The sequence below is a fragment of the Phoca vitulina genome, unplaced genomic scaffold (assembly GCF_004348235.1).
Source record: "Phoca vitulina isolate PV1807 unplaced genomic scaffold, GSC_HSeal_1.0 scaffold97, whole genome shotgun sequence".
Taxonomy (NCBI): Eukaryota; Metazoa; Chordata; class Mammalia; order Carnivora; family Phocidae; genus Phoca; species Phoca vitulina.
In genome coordinates, this window is record NW_022589800.1 from 997,455 (window position 1) to 1,023,824 (window position 26,370).

At 61.2% G+C, this 26,370-nt stretch overlaps 2 protein-coding genes across 3 annotated transcripts in view; one reads left to right on the forward strand and one right to left on the reverse strand.

Moving 5' to 3' along the window:
* The first annotated feature begins 11,436 nt into the window (after positions 1 to 11,436).
* Positions 11,437 to 18,518, forward strand: IGSF8 (immunoglobulin superfamily member 8). Of its 2 annotated transcripts, none has more exons than XM_032397179.1 (7): positions 11,437 to 11,725; positions 14,757 to 15,134; positions 15,818 to 16,279; positions 16,642 to 17,049; positions 17,267 to 17,680; positions 17,987 to 18,117; positions 18,253 to 18,518. In XM_032397179.1, the coding sequence occupies exons 1-6, from the start codon at positions 11,668 to 11,670 to the stop codon at positions 18,100 to 18,102; spliced, it is 1,836 nt and encodes a 611-aa protein (XP_032253070.1). In that variant the 5' UTR covers positions 11,437 to 11,667; the 3' UTR covers positions 18,103 to 18,117; positions 18,253 to 18,518. The 2 variants fall into 2 exon arrangements, with proteins under 2 accessions (XP_032253070.1, XP_032253071.1); XM_032397180.1 differs by having other exon boundaries at positions 18,262 to 18,518.
* An 84-nt stretch (positions 18,519 to 18,602) lies between these two features.
* The window catches only part of KCNJ9 (potassium inwardly rectifying channel subfamily J member 9), a 10,158-nt gene continuing 2,390 nt past the window's right edge, over positions 18,603 to 26,370 (reverse strand). The window contains exons 2-3 of the mRNA XM_032397181.1: positions 25,320 to 26,185; positions 18,603 to 22,492 (exon numbers count right to left, since the gene is read on the reverse strand). Coding sequence (XP_032253072.1) covers positions 22,161 to 22,492; positions 25,320 to 26,166 — 1,179 coding nt within the window. The 5' untranslated portion in view covers positions 26,167 to 26,185 and the 3' untranslated portion in view covers positions 18,603 to 22,160. The remainder of the gene's footprint in view (positions 22,493 to 25,319; positions 26,186 to 26,370) is intronic.

The window sequence follows — 26,370 nt, forward strand, 5'->3', positions numbered from 1 at the left end:
GGAAGGGGAGACCAGCAGGGGCAGAGAGAGAAGAAAACTCCTGCCCCCGCCATCTGGGAGCAGTAGGAGGACAGGATTCTCCTGGAGTGTCCCCATTTCTCTGGGCACAGAGATGGAGTGGAGGGAAGCCAGTGCAGTGGGGGCAGGTCTGAGATCCCTGAGCCCCAAGAAGCTAGGAGGAAAGGAAGGAGGAGATGAGGCCTGAGGTGCCCGCTTACTGGGCCGGTCCTCTCAGGCCCCGGAGGGAACTCCCTACAGAGGGATTATCGACCTCTCCAGCAAATCCACTCTCAGGGCACAGGGCTCAGGCCTGAATTCCCCAAATAACTGGCCCCCTCCTGCGCTTGGGATTTTCCATTACAGGGATCCGGAAGGTCACATCCCGCTTCCGCCCTCCTTCTCTTGGGTTACAGCTGGAGGGATGGGCAGGATGGGGCAGACACCTTCTGTCCTTGGGCCCCTCGACTGACCTTGAATTTGAGCCTGGGGGAGACCAGGCAGTGGGGGGAGCAATAAGGGAAAAGCAGATCCCAGTCCAAGCCCTGGTGTGGACAGGAGAGAGAGAGAAGCCGACGAAGACACAGCACGAAGGCTTGTGGTTGGACATTAGGAGAGACGGCCCAGGGAAGAAGTCCCTGCAGGAATAGCCCGCAGGTGGCTGGGTCGCACAGCAGCGGGGCAGCCCAAGGGCAGCCTTGCCCTGGACTGGAGGGGGGGGTGAGAGTGCCACCTGGGGCATAGGGGACTGCTGTTCCTTAGTTCCGGGCTTGGAATCTCTTCCCTGTGTCCCACGATCTCCAGGGTGCGAGGTGAGATGGGGAGAGAAAGCCAGCCCAGAGCCCGCGGGCATGTGGGTCTCAGGCACCCAGCCCTCAGTTCTCGCTCCCCCACCCTCACCCCCGCCGGCACTGCCCAGTGCTGCCCAGTCCTTCCAAGGCCCTGGCTCTGGTCCCGTGGCCAGGCCCATACCGGAAAGGACTGTGCCCTCGCTCTGCGCATCCAGCCTGGTGGCGGCTCTGGCCATACCTGGCACTGGGACTGGAGTGCGGTCCCAAGGGCGATGCTGTGCACACATTTGGGGCTCAGACAAAAGAAAGGCTGGACAGGACACCCCGGGGCCCATTCCTTGCCCAAACATCCCTGACCATCCTCCCCACCTGGGTGAGAGGCCCTGGGAGTCTACCTCCTTCTGCTCCAGCGTGGACCTCAGATCCAGGACATCAGTGGGGTGTACACTCCGGGTCCCTCGATCTGGGGCCTGGGCTGGGCCAGTGCTTGTGAAGACAGCCAGCGGCCGGTTTGGATCAAGGGCCTGGAAGTAAGAGGGACAGAGCAGAGAGCAGGGAAGACTTGGAAGCCGGAGGTGGAGGGCCAGGCCTGGCTGGAGAGTGGGTTTGGGAGAAGGGCAGAGGTCGGTGAGGATGGGTGGTCCTGAGTCAGGTGTTTGGTTGGCACGGGGAGACGTGGGAAGCAGGGGTGCGTGTACGCGTGTGTGCGTTATGACTGAGGGGCATGACTGTGGGGGCCCCCGTGTGTGGGGAAGGGGCGGTGGGAGTGTACCACATGGAAATTCAGAAGGAGGAGCTCTGCGCACCGGGGAGGCCAACACTGGTTTGGACGTGCGGTCCATCTAGTAAAGACGGAGCGTCTGGGTCCCGGCGTGTCGGGTCGTGTGAGCGTGCGTGCGCGGGCAGGGCCAGCGCGGTGTACGTGAGCGTCCCTGGGAGAAAGTGTGTGCACGAGGGGGTGGGGAGGCCGCTGCGCTGCAGATGGGCTGTCAAGGTCGCCCAGAAACAGTTTTGTTTCCTAAGTGACTAGCCTCCTGGGGCCTTCAGCCCAGACTTGAAGGTTGTTTCAAGATCATGAAAGGGAGTGGGGAAGGGAGGGGAGATGGAGGGACGCTCGGGAGGCCCTGTCCCCCCGCACTGTCCCTCCTCCGCCCCTCACTCCACTTCTCAGCCCCAGTCCCCATTTTAGGCCCAGCTCAGCAGTCCTTCTCCTGAGGCCAGCCCTCTCCAGGGACCTCCCTTTCTCTCCCTCTTCCATCCCCTGAAAGATTCTTCCTCCCTTTTTCAGGGCCTGGGCTCTTGTCCCCCCCACCAGGCTTCCGGGGCCTTCTTGGGAACGGAAGGAATTTTCTCCTTCTAAGGGGAGACAGGCCTGGGGGGTGGTGCAGCATGGATGGGAAACCTGGAAAGGCCTGGGGTGGCCATGACAAGCGTCCAAAAAAAGTCCCTTTCACTTCCCTTCCTGTCCGGGCCTCTCCTCCCACTTCCGGCAGGTGGGAGCGACCTTGTGGTAGAACGGGTAGGCTCAGAGCCACAAAGTGCCTGTCTGAGGCCTGCTGCTGCCTCAGTTTCCCCACTGGACCACAAAGCCAGTGTTGGATTTTCTCTCCGTCCCTCCCTTATTGCCTGCTCCTCTGTGTTCTTTCTGGTCTTCCTTTCCAATCAACTCGAAATAGATTCTAAGACCCTCTTTCTCGGGCTCTCCTTGCTTCGGTCGTCTTTAATCTTTCCCCCAGATGATTTTTATTATCCTTTTTATTGTTAACACCGTATTATAAAGAAAGAAAATGGAGGTAAGAACACCCAGAATTTTCCTCCATCTCTCTGCCTCGGCTCCCGTCCCACCTCTTTTTGCCCTCTGCCCTACTGTCTGGGTTTGGATAGCTCGGGGTGCCCGAGCCAGCCCTCCTCCCTGAGCACAGGGGCCCAGGCACACTCTGTCCTCCCACATGTCCTGCCTGCGGTCCCTGAAGCTGGTCCTGCTGGGCCCAAGCTGTGGAGTGACCTGGGATCAGAGGCGCCCCTACTCTAGCCTTCTCCTTCCTCTGAAGAACAAGGAGCAGGACTGGAAAACCTGACAGCCCCCCAATTGCAGGTTACCTTCTCTTCAGCTCGCCGCTGAGCTCAGGTGAATGGGAGAAATGACGTGTAGTTCTATCTGTGCCATAACTCACCGTCTGGAGACCGGGGCTCAGAGGGGGAGCTGAGGGGACAGGTACCCCTATTTTGTTGATCAGCGTGACCCACAGAAATGAGTGTGATCAGTTTGACTCTTGGCACGGAAGCAGGGAGGGGCTCAGGGTTGCGCACGGATTACCTTGTTTCTTACCAAGAGCCCCTGTGCGAGGTGGGACAGGGAGGAGGGCAGGGCTGGGGGTGAGGCTGCAGAAACCTGACATTTCTTGGCTGGCATTTGATCAGCAAATACCAGATTAGTCTGTTTCCAGAGATTCTTTGGGCTGGAAAAATATGTTCGGGGTGATGGGGTGCATGGGGTTAATGGACCTTGCTGAGTTTGGGGGTCAGGGGTCACAGCTGGGCCCTCTAGGGTTCCTGTTTCCTTTGATTCCATCCGGGCAGGGAGGGAGAGGCCCTCCAGCCCCCCTGAGGCAGGTTTGCTTTGGCCAGAGATCTGACCCAGCCACTGGCCCAGAGCACCCCGCCTCCCTGTTCCCCCTCTCGAGAGGCAGCCTGGCGCCCAGCCTCCCCCTTCCTACCTCCTGCTTCCCCTACCAGGCCCCCTCCACTTGGCCCAGGATGCGGCTCTGTGGGTCTGCCTGTCCCCGCTGGTGTTCTGGACGCCTGGCCAGGATAGGATGCCCTGCAAACATCTGGCACAGGGGGCCCAGCCTTGTTCCCACGTAAGGAGCCCTCCTAGGGGCTTCAGGGAGTTTGGCCTCCTCTGTGCCTTGGTTTCTCTGCAAGTCCCGGATGCTTTCACTCTTGTGCTCCTGCCTGGGTGCTCTCAGCGCTGCCTCCGGGGGAATGTGAGTGCTGCCCATGACTCAGTCGGTAGACCTTGCTCGTTTTTGGGGTGCTGTGTCATTCCGACGTTCTTCCAGTGTTTGCTGAGGGCCGGCTGAGCGCTGGCTGCCCGATTCCGTGCGGAGTGCTGCAGAGACTATTCCAGGCAAGGCAAACAAGGCTCCCACCCTCACATTCCTTCTGTCCAAGTCCCATGCCACTTAGTCACCCTGGTTTTCTCCTGCTACCCTGCCCCTTGACCGGGTCTCCCCAAGGCCAGGCCCTAGCCCTTGGGACGACTCCTCATTTCCTCCAGCTCCCTCACTTCCTCACCTCCGTGTCTGCCAAGCGGGATTGGGTGGGCCTGGGCTCTATCTCCCACCTTGGCATTCCCCCACCCCAAAAAAGCTGGAGCCAAGGTGGGCCACGGGCTGAACTGCGGCGAGGGCAGGGGTTAGCCATGTGGGACTAACTCTGCCATTAACTGCTGTGAACCTGAGTAGTCCTCGGACTCCCATCAATAAAGTGAGGGGCTGGCTGGGTGACTGGGTAGGGGCTCTCACCCCTGCCTGTGTCTTACGGTCTCACGCCTGAGCCTCACCCCCCACGGCCACACTGTAACTGGTCGGAGGTGGGGCCCAGGCATCAGTGTCCCCAAAAGCTCCCCAGAGGATTCCGTGTGCACGCAGGGGTGAGAGCCACAGAGCCAGACTGCCCCCAGGATCTCTAGCTCATCAGAGTGACAGTTACTGAAGTGCCAGGTTAGCGCTTAGGCCATTTCCACGCATTACTTAATTGTGTCCTCATAACAAGTCTCTTTTCTAGATAAAGAAACTGAGGCACAATGATCCTGAGCTTACCCAACCAGGGGAGCTGGGACTCAAGCCCAGGCAGGCTGGTTCCAGAAATTGCACATGGAACTTCTGTGCTGTTAGAGCACGTGCCAGGTAGAGGGAACCGCGTGGGCTCAGGCACAGAGGCGTGGGGCACCCAGTGGGCAAAGAAGAAACACGAGAGCCCACACTGGAAATGGGTGTGCGAGCCATTTCACGGGGGCCATTCTAAGTACCAGTGATTCCTACAGGGCTCTGGTGGTAACAGTCACCTGGGGAGCTCGTTAACAATACAGAAGAGGAGGCGCATCTCCTGGAAATTCTGATACCCGGGGGCAGTGGTGGGGCGTGGGAATCTGTATTTTTACCACCAGAAAGTTTGAGAAATATTGCTCTTAGCAGTATGGAGCCATTTCCACATTTTGAGCAGGGGCGGAATGCTCTAGGAAGGCTCACTTGATTGCAGGTGTGTGTGCATGGGCGGTGGGGGGGGCGTGTCACACTGAAAGGAAGAGACAGGTAGGCGGCTCTGGCAGTAATTCAGCCCAGAGGTGATGGCCCGCAACAAGACAGTGGCCATACGATGAGGAGAAAGGGCAGATGAGAAAGATCTTTGGGAGGTAGACTTTCAGGATTTGGCATCTGATCGTATGTCATGGTGAGGGAGAAAGGATTGGAAAGGGGAGGATGGACGTGGGTGCAAAGGTAACTAAACTCAGGTTCCGGAAGGAAGGCAATTGTTTGGGAGAGAAGTCCCACGTTTGCTCTGGGACATCTGGTTCAGGAGGTTCAGCCTCCTCAGCACCAGCGCCCTGTGCCTGAGTGCCCACCTGGAGCGAGCTGTCACCCCGTCACCCCGTCCTGCCATCTGGCTGGACCTGCACCCTTGTCGCTCCCCCAGACACCAGCTCCTTTGCGGAAGGATGGTCCGTCCTGGGCAGAGGAGCATGGCAGCATGGTCTAGAACGCCTGGAGCTGCCGCTCACTAGGCAAGAGTTTTCGCTTCTCTGAGCTTGTTTCCTTAACAGCCCTAACTCCCAGGGGGGTGTTGAGGATGCACATGCTCAGTGCTGGCGCCCTTGCTTTTCAAGGGTAAGACAAACTCCAGAGGCAGGAACAGCGCCCTCGCCCTCCCTGGAGGTGATCCGGCCACCCAAGAGGAAGCACCTGGCTTCCCTCCCTCTCACTCACCACTTGCTCACTCATTTGCTCAATCACTTGGCCAATGTCCATGGAGCTTCCCCTCCTTGTGAGGCTCTGTGCTGGGCGTGGGGGCAGAGCCAAGAAGAGCCAGCCGTGGCCTTGATGGAGAGGCAGATACAAACAAGGCCTGGAATGGCGAGGCAGAGTGGGAAACGCCACCCAAGAGCTGAGGACAGGGTGCTGGGAGCCAGGGGAGGGTCACGTCAGCATCAGGACTCCGGGTCCCGCTCTCCCATGGCCCACGCCTTCGCCCCTGCTGGCCCATCTGCTGCTTTGTTTTTGTAGTTTTTATTTCAGGGTTTGTTTTCCCAATAAAGAGCCTTTGGAAAAATTCCACCCTTGTTTCAGTTGGACTAGGGAAAAGGGAGAATTGTCCGTTCTTGGGCCAGGGTGGCCAAGGGGTGCCAGGCTCCTGGAGAGTCCAGGTGTGCGCAGCGCAGGAGCCGGGGGCTGTCAGGAGGGGGCCCGGGGAGAGCATGGGACGAGCGGGAGCTGAGAGGGCTCACGTGGCTCAGTGGCTGTGTGTCCCCATATGCTCTTCCCAGACCTCTCCTCGTGTCCCCCATCCTCTGACGAGACGGAAAAGTGAAGACCCCTTTCCACCTCAGGGAATCCCACGAACCCTGGTTCCATTCTCTTTCCCCACCCAGGGTGCTTTAACGGGCTAGGACCGTTAAAGAGTCAGAGGGAGCCTTCAATACCATTCCAGCTCTAGAGGGCTGTGTGTGTGTGAAAACCCCTGGGGCCACCACACACACACACACACACACACACACACACACACACACACTCTCTTGCTGAGTCCCCTTTACCTGGGCCTCCAGCATCACACCCATTTATTCAACAAATATTTATGGAGCATCCACGGTGTGCTAGGAGCTGGGGATTATACTGGTGGAAAAGTTCTTTCAAAAGGTTGTATAGGCACCCGGTGTGTGTGTGTGTGTGTGTGTGCGCACACACACACACGCACATGCACTCATGCATGTGTGTATATGAATAAGTGCACGCAGGCTAGGGAAGCAGGAGGAAGAAGAATGTTCCAGAGTCAAGCAGTTTGCATTTGAATCTCAGTGCTGCCATTTAGCCAGGTGACCTTGGGTAACTTACATAACCTCTCTGGGCCCCCCTCTCCCATCTGCAAAACGGGCCACAAGAGCACTCGCCCCATGGGGTGCTGGGGGACTGAGTGAGCGCAGGGTGCTTAGTGTGGAGCCCAGCAAAAAGCAGGTGCACGGGAAGTATTTGCAACAACTGGGGCCTCCGCCTCATCTCGCTCAGAGCTGGGTGTGCGCAAACTCATAAATGACCCCTTCTCCCAATCTGGCCCTGGCTCAACCTCAGTGACTCAGAGGCAGCCACCTGGCGCTAACCACCTCCTGTCCCCTGGGGCTCATCTGTAAGACGCAGCCCACAAACACCGCTGCCCTCTTCTGCCCTGGATCGCTCCCCCATTCCCCCCCACCCACCCCAGGCTGCTGGTTTGGGGAAGAAGAGATACACACAGGGGGGCTGCCTCAGCTCAAGGCTACCCTCCACACAGGTGTCTGCTCCATCAGCTGGCTGGGAGAGGAGGAGCCGGATGGGGGAGCCTCTGGGGTGGAGCCCAGGCACCCAACACTCTGGGACTGGGGAACCAGGGACTTGTCAGGGAGGGAGGGTGAAGGGGATTCCAGCTCAGAGGGATCCATCCTTGGCATTCAGGCGTGGGTGGCGGCTGGCGCTAATCCTGGGTAGAGAAATGGCGGGGCCTCCCTGGGAGTTCGGGCCAGGTCGTGCAGAGGCCAGCAGTGGTATTGGGGCTCCTCTGTTCTTGAACAGCTCTCCACGTGGGGTTTGAGACGTGGGGAAGGAGTGTGGGCTCAGCCAGACAAGAGGAGGGTTCAGGGAGTAGACACACACACACACACACACACACACACACACACACACACGCAAGCTACCTGGGGGGTGCACCATGAGGGCGCAGTGCCCGGCTGGGGAGGAAGGAGGGAGAGAGTCCAGTGTGTGTGTGTGTGGGTGCGGGAGACGGCTCTGTGGTTCTCGAGTGTGCGCCAGGGTCCCCGGGTGGCTGTCTGTTTCCACGTGAGCTGAGGTGAGCTAGGTTTTGGCTCTACCTCTGCCTTATCTCTTTGCCCGAGCCTCTCACCCGAGCCTCTCAGCAGATCGGCAGAGAATTTTCCCTTTCGGGACGGTGGGAAAATAGGGCTCATCAGACGGTATGGGTCAGGGCCTTACAAACACACGCAGATCACAGGACGTCCTTCTGTGTGACCCTTAGCTGCACCGAGCTGGGATTTATACACATTTAAGAGAGAGAGTGCTGAGTACTCTGCGTGTGCATCTGGCGTTTCCGCGTGTCTGATGCCTGGTGCGTACGTGCGTCTGTGTCTTCGATGCGTGTGTCACTATCTTCAAGGCACCGCCTGTGTCCCCAGCTGGGTCCACACGTGTCTCCAAGAAGCCACGTACCGGGGGCAGGAGCACGGGCCCCTCCACACCGAGACGATCCGACGCTCAAGTCCAAGTTTGGACAGGAGCCGGTCCATTCACCTTGGACGTGCTCGGAAGCTTCCACACACCTGTTTCCTCACGGGGATAAGAACAGCACTAACCGCACCAGGTTCTGGCCAGGGTTTAAGTGAGATGAAAATACGCACCTGACACAGGTCCGAATACGTTAACAGTCCTGCCTTTGAACGTGCCTCTCAGAGAACCGTGTCTTCATGGTTGTGACCGTAATGTGTGATGCTGCCGTCAGAGTAGGAGCTGCCTTGAGGCATAGGTCGTAATGATCTTCAGCGACACTCAGGACACCTCACGGCCACCTCGGTGTCTTGCGCATCCGTCCTCTTGAAGGGGAATTACGTAAGCCCGTGGAACAGAGGCCTGATGTCTGATGTATGCCTCCCCCTGGGGGTACCTAGCGGGTGACTGGGCAGCCGGTGATGGCACCGTGATGACAGCCCCCATGGCCACGGCTGGAGCCCACACCGGTGTCTCTCCGCCATCCCAGGTCCCTCCCTCCTGTCTCAGGCCGCTTCCTCCTTTCTCAGCTCACCCCTCCACAAGCATCAGCCACGGTGCCGGGCACGCCTGTGTGGCTTTTTATGGGTCAGCTGGGGAGGGGACAGGAGCACTGTCCAGTCTGCAGGCTACGGCCCTCCTCTGCGGAGTGCGTGTGTGTGTGCGCGTCTCTCTGTTGGGACGTGTGAGTGACGTCTCTCTGTACGGGGTTGCTCTGTGTTATGGTGGGTACATGCGTCTGTCGTCTGTCCGTTGCGTGACGCGCCCGGTGCCTGGGCTTTGATCTCCTCCCCGCAGCGGTCCCAGTTACGTAAGCTTCTGAGCTGGACTCAGGCCTGGGCTGCGGGCTCCCCCTGCTGGCAGCCTCCAGAACTCCCAGTCTGGGGAGGGGCGTGTGGAAGAATCTGGTTCTCCCAGGGCCTCAGCCCCACCCGAAACACCAGCCCAGCCCTCAACACCTACCTGCCCCAGCTTCCGCCCAGCCCCAAGCCGTAGGGTGTTCTCAGCAACCTGAGTGTCCCCTCTCATAACGCCCATACTGGGAGGTTGGTTATTACTTGCTTATGGTATGGCCCCCCGGGGAACAACCGTGTGTTCCCTGAAGGCAGGGGACCATGCCGGCCATGCTTACCACAGCATCTCCAGTGTCCGGTACCAGGCCTGGCCTAATCAGTGTTTGTTGAATGACCACGTGTATAGGGCGAAGAAGCTTGGGAAGAGAGACAGTGGGATGTGGGAAGATTTGGGGCTCTGGGGACAGACAGGCCTGAGCTCATCAGACATTGGCCACTTAAAAGCTGTGTGGCCTTGGAGAAAATGCTTAACGTCTCTGAACCTTCAGTTTCTCATCTGTTAAATGACACCATCTGGTAAAATGTGCTGTAAAGACTAGAAATAATATCCAAAAGGGCCTCACTATGTAGGCATCTATCGGGATGATGATGAATGGCAACATCTCCCATCTCTCAAGCATCAGAAAGCAGTAAGTCCACTCCACTCCCAAATAAAGGAAGGGTAGTTTTCCTCCAAAGCTGCCCTATGCCTTTCCGCTTTCACATAGCTCAGTCTGACCTGTGGATAGATTTAGGTGAAATGGACCGGAGAAATCAGGCTGTGAATATGTCCAGTGGGAGGAAGACATCTTGCTGCCCTGTTCCTGGGCCAGTCCTGGAAGTACTGGGAGGGCTGTCCTTTGCCCAAACTAGCATTCTGCTTCAGAGTTTCTCTGGTCTCTGAATGTGGCTTCAGATGAGCACCTCCTGTGAGCCAGGCACGGTTGCATCCAAGGAAGATCTGGTCTGGCCTCTGCCACTTTTCCTCTTGGAGCCTCAGTTTCCTCCTCTGCAAAAGGGGGCGGGGAGGGAGTGAGACGGGGAGAGTAGGAGCCCAGGCGGGTAGGGGGTTGGAGGGCGAAGGTGCTACATGAGCTCTGGGGTTGCTTCCCAGGGACGCCCCATTGGCAGACAGCTTTGCAGACCTGGCTGTCCCTTCTCCTATCTGGGCCCACCCTTCCTGCGCCTCCCCACTCCCCACCTTCTCGGGCCGAGGGGACAGAGAGCTCTCCCAGCCTCCCACCTCCAGGGCAGGCCCCACTCTGCCCAGTGCCAGGGATGTCTGTCTCTCCTCACGGGAAACAGACCTCTTCACGTAATCGCTTCACTGCTCCTAAGGCTGAACAGAACGTCTCAGGAAGCAGTTCAAAGACTCATTCAAAAACACAAACAAAACCCCGTAATTCCCTATCTCCTATTCCGTGTTATCCCGTGCCAAGAACCTCACGTACATTATCTCAATTAATGGTCACAAAAGCCCTTCGGGGTGGATGTCATCCCACCTCAAGGTGCCCACAAGAAAGCAGGTTGAAGGGTTAGCCAACTTGACGGGATCCCCAACCAAGAAGTGACTGCGCGCCCTCCCCCGACCCGCTCCCTCTGGTTCTGCCGGAGGGGTGGCAAACCGGTCTCCCGGGACCTGGCGAGGCCCAGCGGCGCCCTTCAGCCAGGCCCTCCGCATTCCGGAACTCCTGGGTCCCGCCCATCCCCACTCGAGCGGGGCTTGCGGCGAGGCCTAGCGGCCCGGGGCAAACGACTGGATCCTAAGTGCGTGGCCGGTCACCTGACCGACCCCGAGGCCCCTGCACCCAACTCTGAGAGAGAAAGGCCGGCAGGTGCAGGGTGGGGGTGGGGGGCTGGCTAGGGGTTTGGCGGAGCCCAGGTGCCGCCCCTTTGCGTCGGCCGGGGTAGGGGCGGAGCCGGGACCGAGGTGGGGGCGGGGCGGGGCCGGGGTCCGGGGTTGGGGCGGGGCTGAAGCCGGAGTTGGGGCGGAGCCCGGACCGAGGTGGGCGGAGCAGGGCCGGGGTCTGGAGGCGGGGCAGGTCCGGGGTCGGAGCGGGTCGGGGCCCGGGGCCGGAGTCAGATCGGATCCGGGATCCGGGACCCGGGGCCCGGGGTCTGAGCGGGCCGGGGTCGGGGAGCGGGGCGGAGACAGAACAGAGGTTGCTGTGGGTCCGGCGTCCGGGGGTTGGGGGGGTTGGGGCGGGGCTGGGACCGAGATCGGGGCGGGGCGGGGCGGAGCCGGGGCGCCAGGGGCGAGGCCAGGGTCAGGCGGGGCCGGGGCGGGGCTTGGGGCGGGGCGCGAACGGTCTCCCGAGTCGCCGCGGAAGGAGGGAAAGCGGTAGGAAGAGAAGGGGGAAGGGGGGGACTTGGAAGCTCCCGCGCCGCTCGCCTCGGCTCCGTGCACCCACGCCTCGCTGCTCCGCTTCGTGCCCCCTTCCCGGGCATGCGCCCCCCCAGTCCTCGTCCACCCAGAGCCCGCGCCGACCCCCGGAGCCTCCCCAAAGCCGGCCGCGCAGGATGGGCGCCCTCGGTCCCTTGCCGCGGCTGCCGCCGCCGCTGCTGCTGCTAATGCTGGGTAAGCCGGCCCCCGCCACGGCCCCCCACCCCGCCGGCAGGTGCCTGCCACCTGGCGCCCAGCCCGGCCCGCCTCCCCAGCGTTTCGGAGCCCCTAGCACCCGCTACTCCGTCAGGGGCGCCTCGAGCCTCCCTCCCGGGGCTCAGCGCCCAGCGGCCCTGAGTGGCTGCCCCCGGCTGGGGCCCAGTGAGGACCCACCGAGGTGCCACCTCCAGGCCGCCGGGCCAGCCCCACTTCTCAGCCGGCATACTCAGGTCCTGGGGTCGCTGCGCCCAAATGCTGCGACTCCCTTTGCCTCACACTGAGCTTGAGGCCCAGCGCTGGGTGCCCGCCCTGCGTGGGCAGCGCTGGCCCGTCTTCATAATTGCCCGGAGTTGGCTGGAGGCCCAGGGGCCGGTTCTGCCCGTGATCTTTGAAGTTCAGTCTCCCCAGATGGTTCCCCTCCCCCCAGACCTCATCATCTGAGGTTTGGGGCAGTTCCCCCTGTCACCCCCATCTCCACCCTGGGCCGGGTCTCCCTTTGCCCACTTTCCCTCTCTCAGGTCGCACTGGGCTCTGTAGCCTCTTAGTGCTCGTCACACCCCCTTATTCCCCGCTCCCTGCCTCAGGAGAAACCAAGCTCCATGGAGACTGATACTGGGATCTCCAAGCACCTTGGGTCTGTGGGGGTGGGTGTTCCTGGTGAGGTGTTCTGGTCACCGCTGCATGGATGCGTGAGAGAGCACCTGGCAGTGCAGCTGCTTCTGGTCTGAACTGGAGGGTTCCTTCGGGGCTGGCCCGGGGAGGAGTACGGCTTCGAGACAGGAGGCTGCCTGTACAAGATGTTTGGGAGACTGAAGCCCTCGCAGTAAGAGTGCAGAGTGGGGGTGGCCTTGCCACCCGGATTTGGAGCTGCCATCGTCAAGGCACAGGCTGACGTCACCCCAGCGGCCTGTTTCTAGACCAGAGCTCCAGGGCAGCTCCAAGCAGAGCCTCCCCCCAGCTCCATAGGTCCGTGGGCCCTGGGGAACTAGAACGAGGCCTCCCCTCGGGGCCCTGGGTGGGAGGCAGGAGGAAGTTGCTGTGGGGCCCTGTTGCCTAGCACATAGCCGGTTGTCCCCAGTGGGCAGCGTGGCGTGGAGGAGCCCAGGGGAGGTGGGAGAGTGTGGTGCGCAGACATGGAAGAGCCCGCGGAGATCTGAGTGCCCACTGCGTGCAGGCGCTTAGGTTCATTCTGAAGAGGAGGAAGGTGAAGTGATTTGCTCCAGAGCGCCCATCTCGTGAGCGTTGGGGCTTGGATTTGAACCCAGATCCGTTTGACTCCAAAGCAGGTCTCTGCCCCACCTCCCCTCTCTGGCTGGGGAGAGAGCTGCCTGGCAGCTGGTTTCCTGGGGCGGCCTGGCTGGCCGACTTTCCCATGGGGATCCCCAAGCATCAGCAGCTCTGGAGCCAGGAAGGTGGGAGGGGGCCCTTCTGAGCAGAGTCTGCCCGGAGGCCCAAAGGTGTCAGCTCATCTGTCTCCACCATCGCCTAGATTATGAAATGCCCTGGGGCAGGGCCCTCCTGAGTCACACACTCACTCGCTGTCAGAGTGGAGACTGTCTTGGGAGAGGAAGAGATGTGTCAGTGCAGCTGGGCATGAGGATGTGGCTGGGACCCAACCTCCGGAGGCCCAGCATGTGCTTTAACCAAGCGACCACAGGTGCCTCCCTCCTCCCTGGACTCAGCTACAGGAAGAAGGGTCTGAGAGCCCAGCTCAGGTGGGAAGGTCGAGGGAAGCATGTCTGGAGGGGCTGGAGGACAGAGTTTGACCACATACTTCGTGTTTTCCTCCAGCCTCTGCAGAAAGGCCCTGGGTATGCCCCTGGGAGTGACAGACATTCTGGTTGGTGAGGTCAGTCCCCTCCGGCCTCCCCTGGGAGTTTCCCATCTTCCTCCCTGGCTTTGTCCCTCCGCGGGGGCCTGCGGAAGCCATCTAAGGATAGTAGGATCTTGGTCAAGACATTATACTTCTCTTGCCTTACGTCTCTCATCTGTAAAATGGAGGCAGGGGGCTGGCCCAGCCCTCCTTCCTATGGCCTGGAGTTCTGGGATCTTATCCAGTGGGGCTATGGAAGGGTGGAAGGAGAGAAGGAAGAAGCAGGGCCCTCCGAGGGACTCAGGAGTATCTGCTGGGGCAGGATGAAGAAGAGAATTTTGGCCTCTCTGAGGAGAGAAAGATGGGAAGGGACAGCTGGGGTTTGCACCTCTCAACAGAGAGGGAACCTTATGTAAGTGAACACACACCATATGCAAATGAAGGCTTTTGTTAGGGAGTTGGGACGGGGGCACTGTGCATCAGCTGGGCCAGCCAGGAAGATTGGCAGGCCCTGGGGGGAGGGGTGGGGACCTTCTGCCTCCAGAGGCCAGGGCAGAGGCTGGTTCTTGCCCCATAAGGCTCAGCTGCCTCTGCAGCCCCGTGGGGTGGGAGCAGCAGTGAGCTCATGGCACAGCTGGAGGGGGGAGGGCATTGTGTGGTGAGAACTGGCTGGGTCTGTGCCCTGTCCTGCTCGGGCCACTGGCTCTATTGTCTGGAGTCCCCTGGTCCAGGTGACACAGCTGAGCCGACCAGCCCTTCTGTGCAAGAGTTTGCCAACTCCCCTCAAACAAAGGAGAGGGCCATGTGGCCTCAGAATCCCTTAGCTGGAAGGCCCCACTGACCGGGCCCAGAACGGCTGGGAGGGGGGCGATGTGGGAGGCAATCAAGGTACAGCTGAAATCAAGGAGGCAGAGCAGATGGGCCTCTTTCTGCCAGTAGGTGCCTTACTTCTGGCCTGCCAGAAATGGGATGTTTCTGGGTTCTGAGGCAAAGCCGGGTCTATAACCCACTCGGGGTCCAGGTGTCTTACCTCCCAGCAGCATCCTTTCCCTGTCCCCAGGGCAGGGCCCCGGTTGGGTCCCCACCTTCCCCAGGTTTGCTCTCCTTTATCGGGCAGGCAGCCAGAGTGGTGCTGGGAGCGGGGGATACAGTGGGGACCCAGGCAACTCCAACTTCTCCTGTCCTCCCCTACAGGAGCGCAGTGCTTTGCCCGGGAGGTGCTGGTCCCCCAGGGGCCCCTGTACCGCGTGGCTGGCACGGCCATCTCCATCTCCTGCAATGTGAGCAGCTACGAGGGCCCTGCCCAGCAGAACTTCGAGTGGTTCTTCTACAGGCCCGAGGCCCCCGAGGCTGCGCTGGGCATCATCAGTACCAGGGATACCGGCTTCTCGTACGCCGTCTTCGGGCCCCGCGTGGCAGCCGGCGAGGTGCGGGTGCAGCGTCTGCAAGGGGACGCCGTGGCGCTCAAGATTGCCCGCCTGCAGGCCCAGGATGCGGGCATTTACGAGTGCTACACGCCCTCCACGGACGCCCGTTACCTGGGCAGCTACAGCGGCAAGGTGGAGCTCAGAGGTACCGGCCCTGAGGTGGGCGCAGGCCCATGCGCCCCAAAGGCCCAGAGTCAGGGCCTGGAGGGACCTGCCTATCCGCCCCTCAGGTTTTGTGGCGGAGGAAGCTGAGGCCCAGAGAGGTTGTGTGGCTCGCACAAAATCACCCAACAAGTTAGGGGCCAGTCCGGGACTCTAACCAAGGTCTCTTCATTCCAGCCCATCGGCCTTCCTCTTCTGTGGGGCTACCTCCTGGGAAAGGGGGAGCCGGTCCCCTGCATTCGCTGCTGGGGGGAGCCCGCTAGGGTGAAGGGCCTCCGTTCCTAGAGACTCCGGGATGCAGAACTGGGGGTGGCGGGGGACGAAGCAGAGGTAGGGTAGGAGGAGTGAGACCATGTGACATTCTTGCTCTCTTTTGTTTCTTTGTCTTCTGAGAAGGCAGACAGAGCCACTTTTCTGTGGTCCTGACAGGGGTTAGTTCCAAACATATGGGTGAGTAGGCGATGGGCTGGGCTGTGAACTTCTGCAAGCATTTATTGAGCGCCTGGTGTGTGCCCGGCACCACTGGGTCACAGAAGAGATAACACAAGATGAACTCTGCCCGGTAGGAGCTAACCGCGGTCCATTTAGGGAAACAGCTTGTGCACAGGGAGGGGTGACGAGGGCCACCAGCTCGCAGCCCTCCCTCACTGCGGCTGTTCTGTGCAGTTCTTCCAGATGCGCTGCAGGTGTCTGCTACCCCCCCGGGGCCCCGAGGCCGCCAGGCCCCGACGTCGCCCCCCCGGCTGACAGTGCACGAGGGGCAGGAGCTGGCCCTGGGCTGCGTGGCGCGGACCAGCACGCAGGAACACACACACCTGGCGGTGTCCTTCGGGAGAGCAGTGCCCGAGGCGCCAGTGGGGCGAGCCACTCTGCAGGAAGTGGTGGGGCTCCGGCCGGACTTGGCCGTGGAGGCCGGGGCTCCCTATGCCGAGCGGCTGGCCGCAGGGGAGCTGCGGCTGAGCAAGGAGGGGGCCGAGCGGTACCGCATGGTGGTGGGGGGCGCCCAGGCGGAGGACGCGGGCACCTACCACTGCACGGCGGCCGAGTGGATTCAGGATCCCGATGGTAGCTGGGCCCAGATCGCGGAGAAGAGAGCGGTCCTGGCCCACGTGGACGTGCAGACGCTGTGTGAGTGCCACACACCCCACGGTGGGAGGTGGGAGCCCTGGTATTTCGGGGGGGGGCTGTGGCCGAGGGGGGCACCGATGGTCACTGCCTGACTCCAGGGAGCCCGTCTTCCCGAGGGAGCCGGTCCTGTTAGCGTCCCTTCCCTCCCCTGGCGGGTTCTCTCTGCTCAGAAGTTGGGTGTGGAGAGAGGAGGGCCATGGCTGAGAGGCGAGAGGCCCTGGGTGGTGGGGACGGCCGTACCCCGTGAGGGGCAGAGGGCCGCCTCGCGGTGCTGCTGGGGCGGGGGGAAGGAACTACAGCGCGGCAGTCATGCTCCGTGCCCCCTCCCGCCTCCGTGACACCCCTTCCCTGTCCTGTTTCAGCCAGCCAGCTGGCAGTGGCAGTGGGGCCTGGGGAGCGTCGGATCGGCCCAGGGGAACCCTTGGAACTGCTGTGCAACGTGTCAGGGGCCCTGCCCCCGCCGGGCCGCCACGCCGCCTACTCCGTGGGCTGGGAGATGGCCCCCGCGGGGGCGCCGGGGCCTGGCCGCCTGGTAGCCCAGCTGGACACAGAGGGTGTGGGCAGCCTGGGCCCTGGCTACGAGGGCCGGCACATTGCCATGGAGAAGGTGGCGTCCAGAACCTACCGCCTCCGGCTGGGGGCTGCCAGGCCCGGTGATGCGGGCACCTACCGCTGCCTCGCCAAGGCCTACGTCCGAGGGTCTGGGGCTCGGCTTCGAGAAGCAGCCAGTGCCCGCTCCCGGCCGCTCCCCGTGCACGTGCGGGAGGAAGGTGAGGGGGGCGGTGGCTGGGGCCTGTCCCGGGGTCGGGGCTTGCGGAACCTTTTCCTTCTGTTTCTGGGCCTCTCTCCCTCCGCATCCGCTGCCACCACGCCCTCTCTCCCGCTCCTCTTCTTCGGGATTCTGGGAGCCCCTTGAGCTCCCTGGGGTGCTGCTTGGCCAGCGGTCCTAACCCCACGCCCCCCTGGCCCCACGTCCTTGTTCCGCAGGCGTGGTGCTGGAGGCCGTGGCGTGGCTGGCGGGAGGCACCGTGTACCGTGGGGAGACAGCCTCCCTGCTCTGCAACATCTCGGTGCGGGGCGGCCCCCCAGGGCTGCGGCTGGCCGCCAGCTGGTGGGTGGAGCGGCCCAAGGACGGGGAGCTGAGCTCTGGCCCCGCCCAGCTGGTGGGCGGCGTGGGCCAGGACGGTGTGGCGGAGCTGGGGGTCCGGCCTGGAGGAGGCCCTGTCAGCGTGGAGCTGGTGGGGCCCCGAAGCCATCGGCTGCGGCTGCACGACTTGGGGCCCGAGGACGAAGGCGTGTACCACTGCGCCCCCAGCGCCTGGGTGCAGCACGCCGACTATAGCTGGTACCAGGCGGGCAGTGCCCGCTCGGGGCCCGTCACGGTCTACCCCTACACGCACGGTGAGTGACCCTTCCACACCCCCCGTTCAGCCCGGGCCCTTCTGCTGCCCTTTCCACGTGCTTCTCCTGCTCCTGTCCCCCCTTCTCCTCCACATCACTCCATACCAAGAGTCTCGGACACCCGCCTTCAGCCCTTTCCGGCCCCAGCATCCCTGCTGACCGGAGTCAGGGCCGAGGGGCAGGGGCGGGCTGTCTGTGCATGGACGTGGGGCCCACAACCCAGCAGGGAAGGCGCGGGGAACAGGTGTGGCAGTAGGTGTAGGGCGGAGGCCCCCAGGCTGAACCGAGCCGTCCACTCTCACCCAGCCCTGGACACCCTGTTTGTGCCCCTGCTGGTGGGTGCTGGGGTCGCCCTAGTCACCGGCGCCACCGTCCTTGGCACCATCACCTGCTGCTTCATGAAGAGGCTGCGAAAACGGTGATCCCTCGCTGCGCAGGTGAGAGAGAAGAAGCCCAACCTCGTCTCCCCCCCCCCCCCCCCCCCGAGTCCTGAGGTGAGCTGCCCCTCCCCACCCCAGCCGGGGAAGGAGCAGACGTCGGGGCTCTGTCCTCAGCGCACCCACACTGTCCAGTTCTTGCAGGTGTTGACTGTCTGCCCGCCCAGCTCCAAGACTGCCTCTGGTTGCCTGGCTACCCGCTCCCTCTGTCCCCCTTCCTTTAATTTATTTGACCTCCCCCACCCAGAGTGGGGGACATGGCCCCCACCCCCCACTCCTTCCTTCCTGACTCCTCCCTCTGGCCTTCTGTTCTTGATCTCATGCCCAGCCCATAGGGAGGCCATTCCCTGTCCTAGAATTAGTTTTTCTAAAATGTGAATAAACTTGTTTTATAAAATCCAGGGCTAGCCGTGTCTTCCCTGCCCTGGGGCTGAGGTGTGTGGCAGGGCGGCTCTTGGGGGCTTGACAACCTATTCTGCATGACCCAGGCCTCCCTTCCCACCACAAACACCATCTGGCCTCTGTGGGCCGTGCCACCCACCCAGGAGGGGACACCTGGGTCCCATCTGCTGCCCGAGCTGTCGGTGCCTTGCCAATCCCTGTTGGGACTTCTGCTCGGGGAGGGGAGCACAGAGAGGGGGTGAGTTCACTGAGCCCGGCCCCCTCTCCCAGCCCTCTCCCATGTTGCAGGGCAGGGGCCTCTGGGTGAGGCCTTTTCTAGTTGCCCACACCACTCTGCCTTCTCATTCTTGGTCCTCCTCCTCTTGGACCTGACGCCTCCCAGGCCCTGGGGCCTCAGCCTTTTTCCTCCTGATCTTCATCATTCTGTCTGACAGCCGGGGAAAAGAAGCCCCAGAGCACGGCCCCCTGGGTGGCGGCGAGGACAGCAGTCGGGGAGGGCCTGTGTGTCCACAGAGCCCCTGCCTAGGTGTCCCCACCCCCGCAGCCGGCATGCGCCCCCCAGGTCTTGGCTCCCCTCCCCTCCAGTGCCCCAGGGGTCCCCTGAATTTGTCTTTGCTTCAAGATTCTCTGATCTGAGAATTCTTAGTTGCTCTGCACCTTAAGGGGCACCCAGTTGACCTCTTTTAATTCAGTTATTTAAACATTTATTGAGCATTACTAGTGTGCTAAGTGTTCTTTTTACAGAAGGGGAAACTGAGGCCCAGAGCAGTGGTGTACCTCGCCCAGAGTCATAGAGCTAATTAGTGACAGTGTCAGGAGCACACCCCGGGGCTCCCGACTCCTTGCACTGTACCCAGTGGTGCCCCGAGCGGTAACTGGGTGGCATGGATACAAACAGCCACCCCTCCTGTCCAGACTCACCTGTTTCACTGAATTAAGCCTAATGACCCTGCCCCACACTATTTGTTCTTGAGGGAACAGCCGATGCGGGGGTTCAGTGACCTCATCTTTGACTGATGGTGACCCAGGTAGCCCTGTGACATGAGGCAAAGATGTTTCTCTGGGGGGACCCGTGCTGGCAGCTCCCTCTGACCCCCTTTCCTGCTTTCAGGAGGCCCAGGGACCCCCAGGACCGTGGCTTCCCAGCCTGGAATGGAGCAGACAGGGCTGCTTCCCCCCGAGGGGCTCAGTCTTTTATTAAAGGACAGGAGCAGGCTGTGGCCAGGACCCGGAAGTGGAGGTCACTGCTGGGCCAGTGCTGTGGGAGTACGCGCTTGCCTGGACAAACGCTTCCCTCCCAGGAGGCCTGAGGCTGGCCTCAGTCCTATCCCAGCCTGTCATTGCTCTCCCCTCACCGTCCTGGGGGGCTGCCCCTGGTGGTTCCGATGACCAGGGAGGGAGTGGAGGTAGGACGGGAATAGCGTCTCCAGGGCCTGCTGGCCTGGCTGGGCGGACAACAGGCCACAGACGCAGCCAGATGTTTGGCCTCCCTGCTTCTCCCTCGCGTGTCACCCATATTCAGTCCTGCCTCTTAAGTCCCACAAGGGATTCAATCTTGGGCCGCTGATGCCCTTCCTGCTCCAGCCCCCAGCCCCTGCCCAGGAGCCCCCTCGAGGACTCCTGACTGCTTCGGTTTCCCTATCTTGCCTATTCATCTTCCCCAAACACCATCTCCAGCTTATCACTGCACTATTTCCCCTGATGGGTGAGTTCTCAGGCCCAGAGTTAAACTCGGCAGTCTGGGTTTCAGGGTCCCCTTTCCCACTCATGATAGTCCACCCTTTATAGTTCAGTCTCCTCCCCCAGCAATCCTCTGCTTCTCCTCAGCTCCCCCACCCCCAGCTGTTCCTCAGCTTTCCCCTCAGCTACTCCTCAGTTCCTCCTCAGTTTCTCAGTTCCCCCTTAGCTCCTCCTCAGCTCCTCCTCCTTCCCCCTCAGCTTCTCTTCAGCTCCCCCTCAGCTCCTCCTCAGCTTCCCTTCAGCTTCTCAGCTATTCCTTAGCTACCCTCAGCTTCTCCTCAGCTCCCCCTCAGTTACTCCTCAGCTTCGGCTTTTCAGCTATTCCTTAGCTACCATCAGCTTCTCTTCATCTACCCCTGAGCTATTCCTCAGCTTCTCTTCAGCTTCTCCTCAGCAACTCCTCAGCTTCTCAGCTATTCCTCATCTACCCCTCAGCTTCTCCTCATCTACCCCTCACTCCCCCTCAGCTACTCCTCAGCTTCTCAGCTGCTCCTCAGCTTTTCCTCAGTTCCCCCTCAGCTACTTCTGATACGACTCCCAAGTCTTTGTGTAGAGCAGTGGTTCTTAAAGTGTGGCCCCCATTCCAGCAGCATCAGCATGACCTGAGAACTTGCTAGAAATGCAAATTTTTGATCTCTACCCCAGACCTACTGAGTCAGAAGCTCTGGGAGTGGGGCCCAGCAGTCTGCTTTTGCAAGCCATCCAGGTGACTCTGACGCACACACCAGTTTGATAACTGCTGGCTTACTCATTCTCTGTGCCTTACTCCCTAGATTTCTGATCGCCAAACCCTCCTGCCCTCTGCTCCGAGAGATGGCTCAGGCTCCGTCTGAACCATATCTTGTTCAGTTGCCACAGGGGCTTATTCCTCTGTTTTCCCAGGTGCACTGCATTCTGAGGATAGGGACGGGGGCCTCTGAATGCCCACCCCACCCATGTGGGGTCCGTGTTCTATACTCGGTGTGCATCCAGTGAATGCTGGGAAGGCCCTCTCACCGTGCCCCCGGACAAATTCTGCTTTCCGGCGGGCCCCCGTCTCCCAGCTCTAGTGAACTCACTTTCTGGGTCTCTCCCCTGGCCCGTCTTCCTCCTCAGAATGTCCCTCTCCCCCTCCTGCCTCTGCAGTGCTATTTACGAGGTCTCATTCCACTCTCAGAGAATAGCCATCCCTGGTTCTCCTTTCCCAGGCCCCGCTCTGGGGCCCCACCGCCTGTTTTCCTGCACTCAGGGGGGGCAAGGTCATTCACACCCTGCTGGGCCACCCCTGCAGGCTTCCATCCTCCTGCTCTCCCGTCACCGTGGTAGGGGTGGAGCAGGGAGGGCACCCTCGTCTCGGCCCACCTATCCATCCAGCCTTCTCTCCTCTGGGTCAGCTCGGGCCACTGTGTCCACCGAGACAGGTATGCCATACACGGGGAGGCTGGCTGAGGAGATGAGTGGGGACTAAAGTCCAGCCCACACTCTGCTCCCCAAGCCGTGCACTCTGGTTTGGGGTGGCATCGGCCTGGAGGTAAAGGGTGCCTTTTTAGAATTTGCACAAAGATGCTGTATGGGTTAGCAGCAGTCCCGAGTGCACCGCCTCTGTCTGTCCGTTTACCTAGCCCCCAGCGTCCCTCTGTCTGCTACCACCTCCCCATCCGGCCCACAGCAGTCCATCCTTCTGTCCATCCATCCACCCCTGAACAGATGTGAAGGTCAAACACAGGCTGGTATGTTCACCTGTCCCCACGCTCCCTGAAATCGGACCCCTCCCTTCCACTGGATTCTAGGCTTGAGAATCTGAGGGGCTGCTCCAGCTTCAGCACATTCCCAGGGCTCTTGCCTGCCTCCTTCTCCACCTCTGACATGCAGCTCCCAGGTACCCGTGTCTGGCCCTGCCACAGGGGTCTGGAGGAAACGGGTCACACCTTGGACTCGCTCTCTGGGGGCGGCAGGCAGCCGTTCTGCTCCTTGTCAGCACCAGCCTCTCCCCCTGCCCCCTCCCCGGCCCCCTCCTCCTCCACCTTCTCATCCAGCCGGCTGGGGATGGACCAGTAAAGATGGGCGTCAAGGCGGGCAGCGGCTTCGGCCAGCTCCCGGGCGCTGCACGAGGGTGTGGGCACCTCAAAGGTCTGGTGGAAGCTGGCATAGTCCACCTCATAGAAGCCATCCTCCAGGGTGAGCACTGATGTGAAGCGGTGGCCCCACAGCACCTCATCCACCAGGTAGGAGCTCCGAGCTTGGCATGTCATTCCTGGGGGGAGGGGCACGGGTCAGGGGGGGATCCCAGCCCCAGGCTTCTCTCTCCTGGCTCTCATTCCACAGCCCTATTCCCACACCCCTCCCTCTCTCCCTCCCCAAGGGTCCCCCACCCCCCTTTGGTCCAGCCCGTCTTCTCCCCCTTCTCAACTCCTTCCTATACCTGCCCAGCTCCCTCTCTTCTGCATTCGTCCTAACTCTGTCAACCTCCAGCCCATCTCTCCCCTCCTCTGCCCATCAGAGAAGCTTAACCTTGAAACTGACCTTAGGGATCATCTAGTCCAACTTCCCTTTCCACACAGGGCTTCCCATTGGAGCATCCCACTAATGGGCATCGAGCTGGTACTTATCACCACCCAGGATGGAGAGCTCACCACCTCACAAGTGTGACACCTCTAATCGGTTGTTCTTAAATAAGAGCTAAAATCTGGGGACACCTGGGTGGCTCAGTCGGTTAAGCGTCTGCCTTCGGCTCAGGTCATGATCCCAGGGTCCTGGGATTGAGTCCCCTATTGGGCTCCCTGCTCGGCAAGGAGCCTGCTTCTTCTTCTTCTTTTTTTTTTTTAAAGATTTTATTTATTTATTTGACAGAGAGAGGCACAGCGAGAGAGGGAACACAAGCAGGGGGGGTGGGAGAGGGAAAAGCAGGCTTCCCGAGGAGCAGGGAGCCCTATGCGGGGCTCCATCCCAGGACCCTGGGATCATGACCTGAGCCGAAGGCAGACGCTTAACGACTGAGCCACCCAGGCGCCCCAAGGAGCCTGCTTCTTCCTCTGCCTGCCTCTCTCCCTGCTTATGTGCTCTCTCTCTCTATATGACAAATAAATAAAATCTTAAAAAAAAAAAAAAAAAAAAGCGAAAATCTGCCTCCCCAGGATTTCCACCCCTTGCTTTTGCTCCTCCTCAGTGCCATTTGACACCCATTCAGGAACCTCAGGGCCCGTCATGTCTTCTCTTCTTCAGGCTGAACATCCCTGGCTCCCCCATTCCTTATGTGACCTGGCTTCCAGAAATTTTACTTTCTCGATTGCAAACCTGAATGGCCAAGGAGGACCCTTTCAGCACTTTCAGTATGATTAAAAAATATATATATGATAAATAAAATGATCAATCTCCAGCTGTGGCCTGATCCATGCACAGGAGAGGGCTCACCACCTCCTCTCCTGGCCATGAGGCTTTAGCTAATAGGGCCCAAGATGACGTTACGTAAACATTTCTGGAAGCTGTATCGCAGCACTGCGACATCAAGCCTGTGGCCAACTAAAACCCCCGGTGCTTTTTTTCACCAGAGCCTTTCAATGCGGTGCTTACATAAGTGATTTTTTTAAAGCCTAAATGTAGAATTTTATATTTATTCCTTTTAAATGTCATCTTGTTGGGTTTTGGCTCATTATCCTTGCTTTTCAAAAGCATTTTGAATCCTGACTCTCTCACCCAAAATATTGCCATCCTTTCCAACTTTGTCCCTCTAGAAAAGTCAGATGAGCTCCCATCCCTATCTCCTCCACACCACCCTCCCCAGTCGTCTGCACCCTGTTGGGTGGGCACACCCACCAGGGCAGGCGATCCTCCTCCTACCCCCGGGTCTCTCCCCCAGCCCACGTCCACCTCAGAACAAGGGAGAATGAAGACTGAACATTAGCTAACCAGAGACTGGCTCTCGGCATTGCAAGCCCTGCCCTGACACATCTTGGGGACATGGGTGTGAAGGCTGGAATAGGAAGTGTCCAGTGGGGGAAGGGCAGGAGAGGAGGAAGGGACACTGGGGAGAGAGGTCTGTGAGGAACAGAGGGAGGTGCTGGGGTATCAGGAGAAGCGGGCTGGGCAGGGACCTCTCCGCAAGGACAGCAGCTGCCTCGGGGCCCGGCAGGAGAGTGACAACTGGCTAGACAGCAAGGAAAGGGCCCAGGTGACCAGGTGACTAGGGGAAAGAGCAGGAACTAGAAGGAGCCGGGGGCGGGGGGTGGTAAAGAAGCAATGGGGAGCACTGGGGCAGAGGGTGGTGAAAGAGAGGCTCGGCGGGCAGGGCCAGGAAAGGCGTTTGAGGGCACCGGCCTGGGAAGCCAGCAGAGGCCACAGCGCAGGCCACACCTCACGGCCCTGTGATCACCCACTGCGGTTTTCTTGTCCTCCCCCCGCGTCCAGATGTCCAGTGTCAGAGCACCGCATCTGTGCCCGGGCCTTGGCCTCTCCGACCTGCTCCCAGACCCTTCACTGTGTAGGCCTGAGTTACTGACATCACAGGGGTGCTCACAGCTCCTTCTGGAAACGGGCCAGAAGTGCTAAGACCATCCACTTCCTTTGTCAGTGGAAGTTGAGAGTCTTTTGATGGGTGGGAAACTGAGGCGGAAGAAAGACCGGCTGTCCACCTGTTCCTAAGGTCCAGGCTAGGAATAATTTGAGCCATGGAAGACCCTCACCACCAAGTTCAGGGGCCTGGACCTCTCAGCAGTGGAAAACCCGCGAACCTACCCCTTCTTCCAGCCCCGGAACCCCAAACCCCGCAGCCGGACTGCCCCTCCTTATCCACCTATTTCGCCGGCGACCAGGGACAGCTGTCTTAACCTCTCCTCGGGGCAGTCTCCTGTCTGGAAACGAGCACGATCACAAGAAGTGGCCTTCGCTAGGACCAGATGAACTCGGAGGCACCACGCTTCGGGTCCGTGTGGGCCCCGCAGCGAGCTCTGGCTGCGTGTGAGCTCCGGGGCGGTCCCGCTCCCGGGGACCCCGACTTCGCGGCCCCCGGGGGGACGCCGCCCCTCCCCACGCCATCCTCAGCCCCCGCCCCCGCTCCCCGCCCCCACCCCCCACCCCATCCGCACCCGTGGCTTCCACCATGCCCTCGAGGATGACGACGATCTCGAAGTCGTCCCTCTCCAGGGCGCGGCGCGACGCCTCCCAGAAGGGGCTGGCGGCGTCGATCTCGTGGCTGATGACGAGCGGCGACACGAGGAAGAGGCGGTCGTCGCCCGTGTCGAAGCCCACGCTGAGGTCGGTCTGGTGCAGCGGGATGAACTCGCCCTCGAGCGTCTGGCGCGAGCGGATGAGCTTGGCGCGGATGGAAGCCTCCACGATGTGCGACGAGCGCAGGTCGCCCACGCGGAACATGAGGCACAGGCGGCCGTCGCGCAGCGACACCACGGCGTGCGACGAGAAGACGAGCGTGGCGGCGCGCTTGTTGGGCTGCGAGATCTTGACGAACATGCAGCCCACCATGAAGGCGTTCACCATGGAGCCCAGGATGGCCTGCAGCAGCAGCAGCGCGATGCCCTCGGGGCACTGGTCGGTGATGACGCGGTGCCCGTAGCCGATGGTGGTCTCCGTCTCGATGGAGAACAGGAAGGCGGCCACGAAGCCGTTGAGGTTGTTGACGCACGGCGTCCACGCCGCGTCGCCCAGGTGCTCCAGGTCGCCGCGGCCGTAGGCCACCAGCCACCAGATGGCGCCGAAGAAGAGCCAGGTGAGCGCGTAGGCGAGCACGAAGAAGAGCAGGCTGAGGCGCCACTGCAGGTCGGCCAGCGTGGTGAACAGGTCGGTCAGGTAGCGGCCCGGCTCGCGCACGTTGCCCTGCTGCACGTTGCACCGGCCGTCCTTCTCCACGTAGCGCTGGCGGCCGCGGCGGCGCGGCGGCTCGGGGCCCGGCGAGCGGGGGGCGCCGGCCCGCGCCATGGCGGCGGCCGCAGGGGGCCTGCGGGACCGGAGCGCGCGGCGCGTCAGCCCCGGCTCGCCCCCAGCCGCCACGACCACCGGGGGGCGCCCCGTGCGGCCGCCGCCCCCGGGCCCCCCCCCCCCCCCCCCCCCCGGGGCGCGGCGGGGGGGGCTTCCCTCACTCCCCGAGCAGGGGGCGCCGCGGAGGCCGCCCGCTGCCCTCCC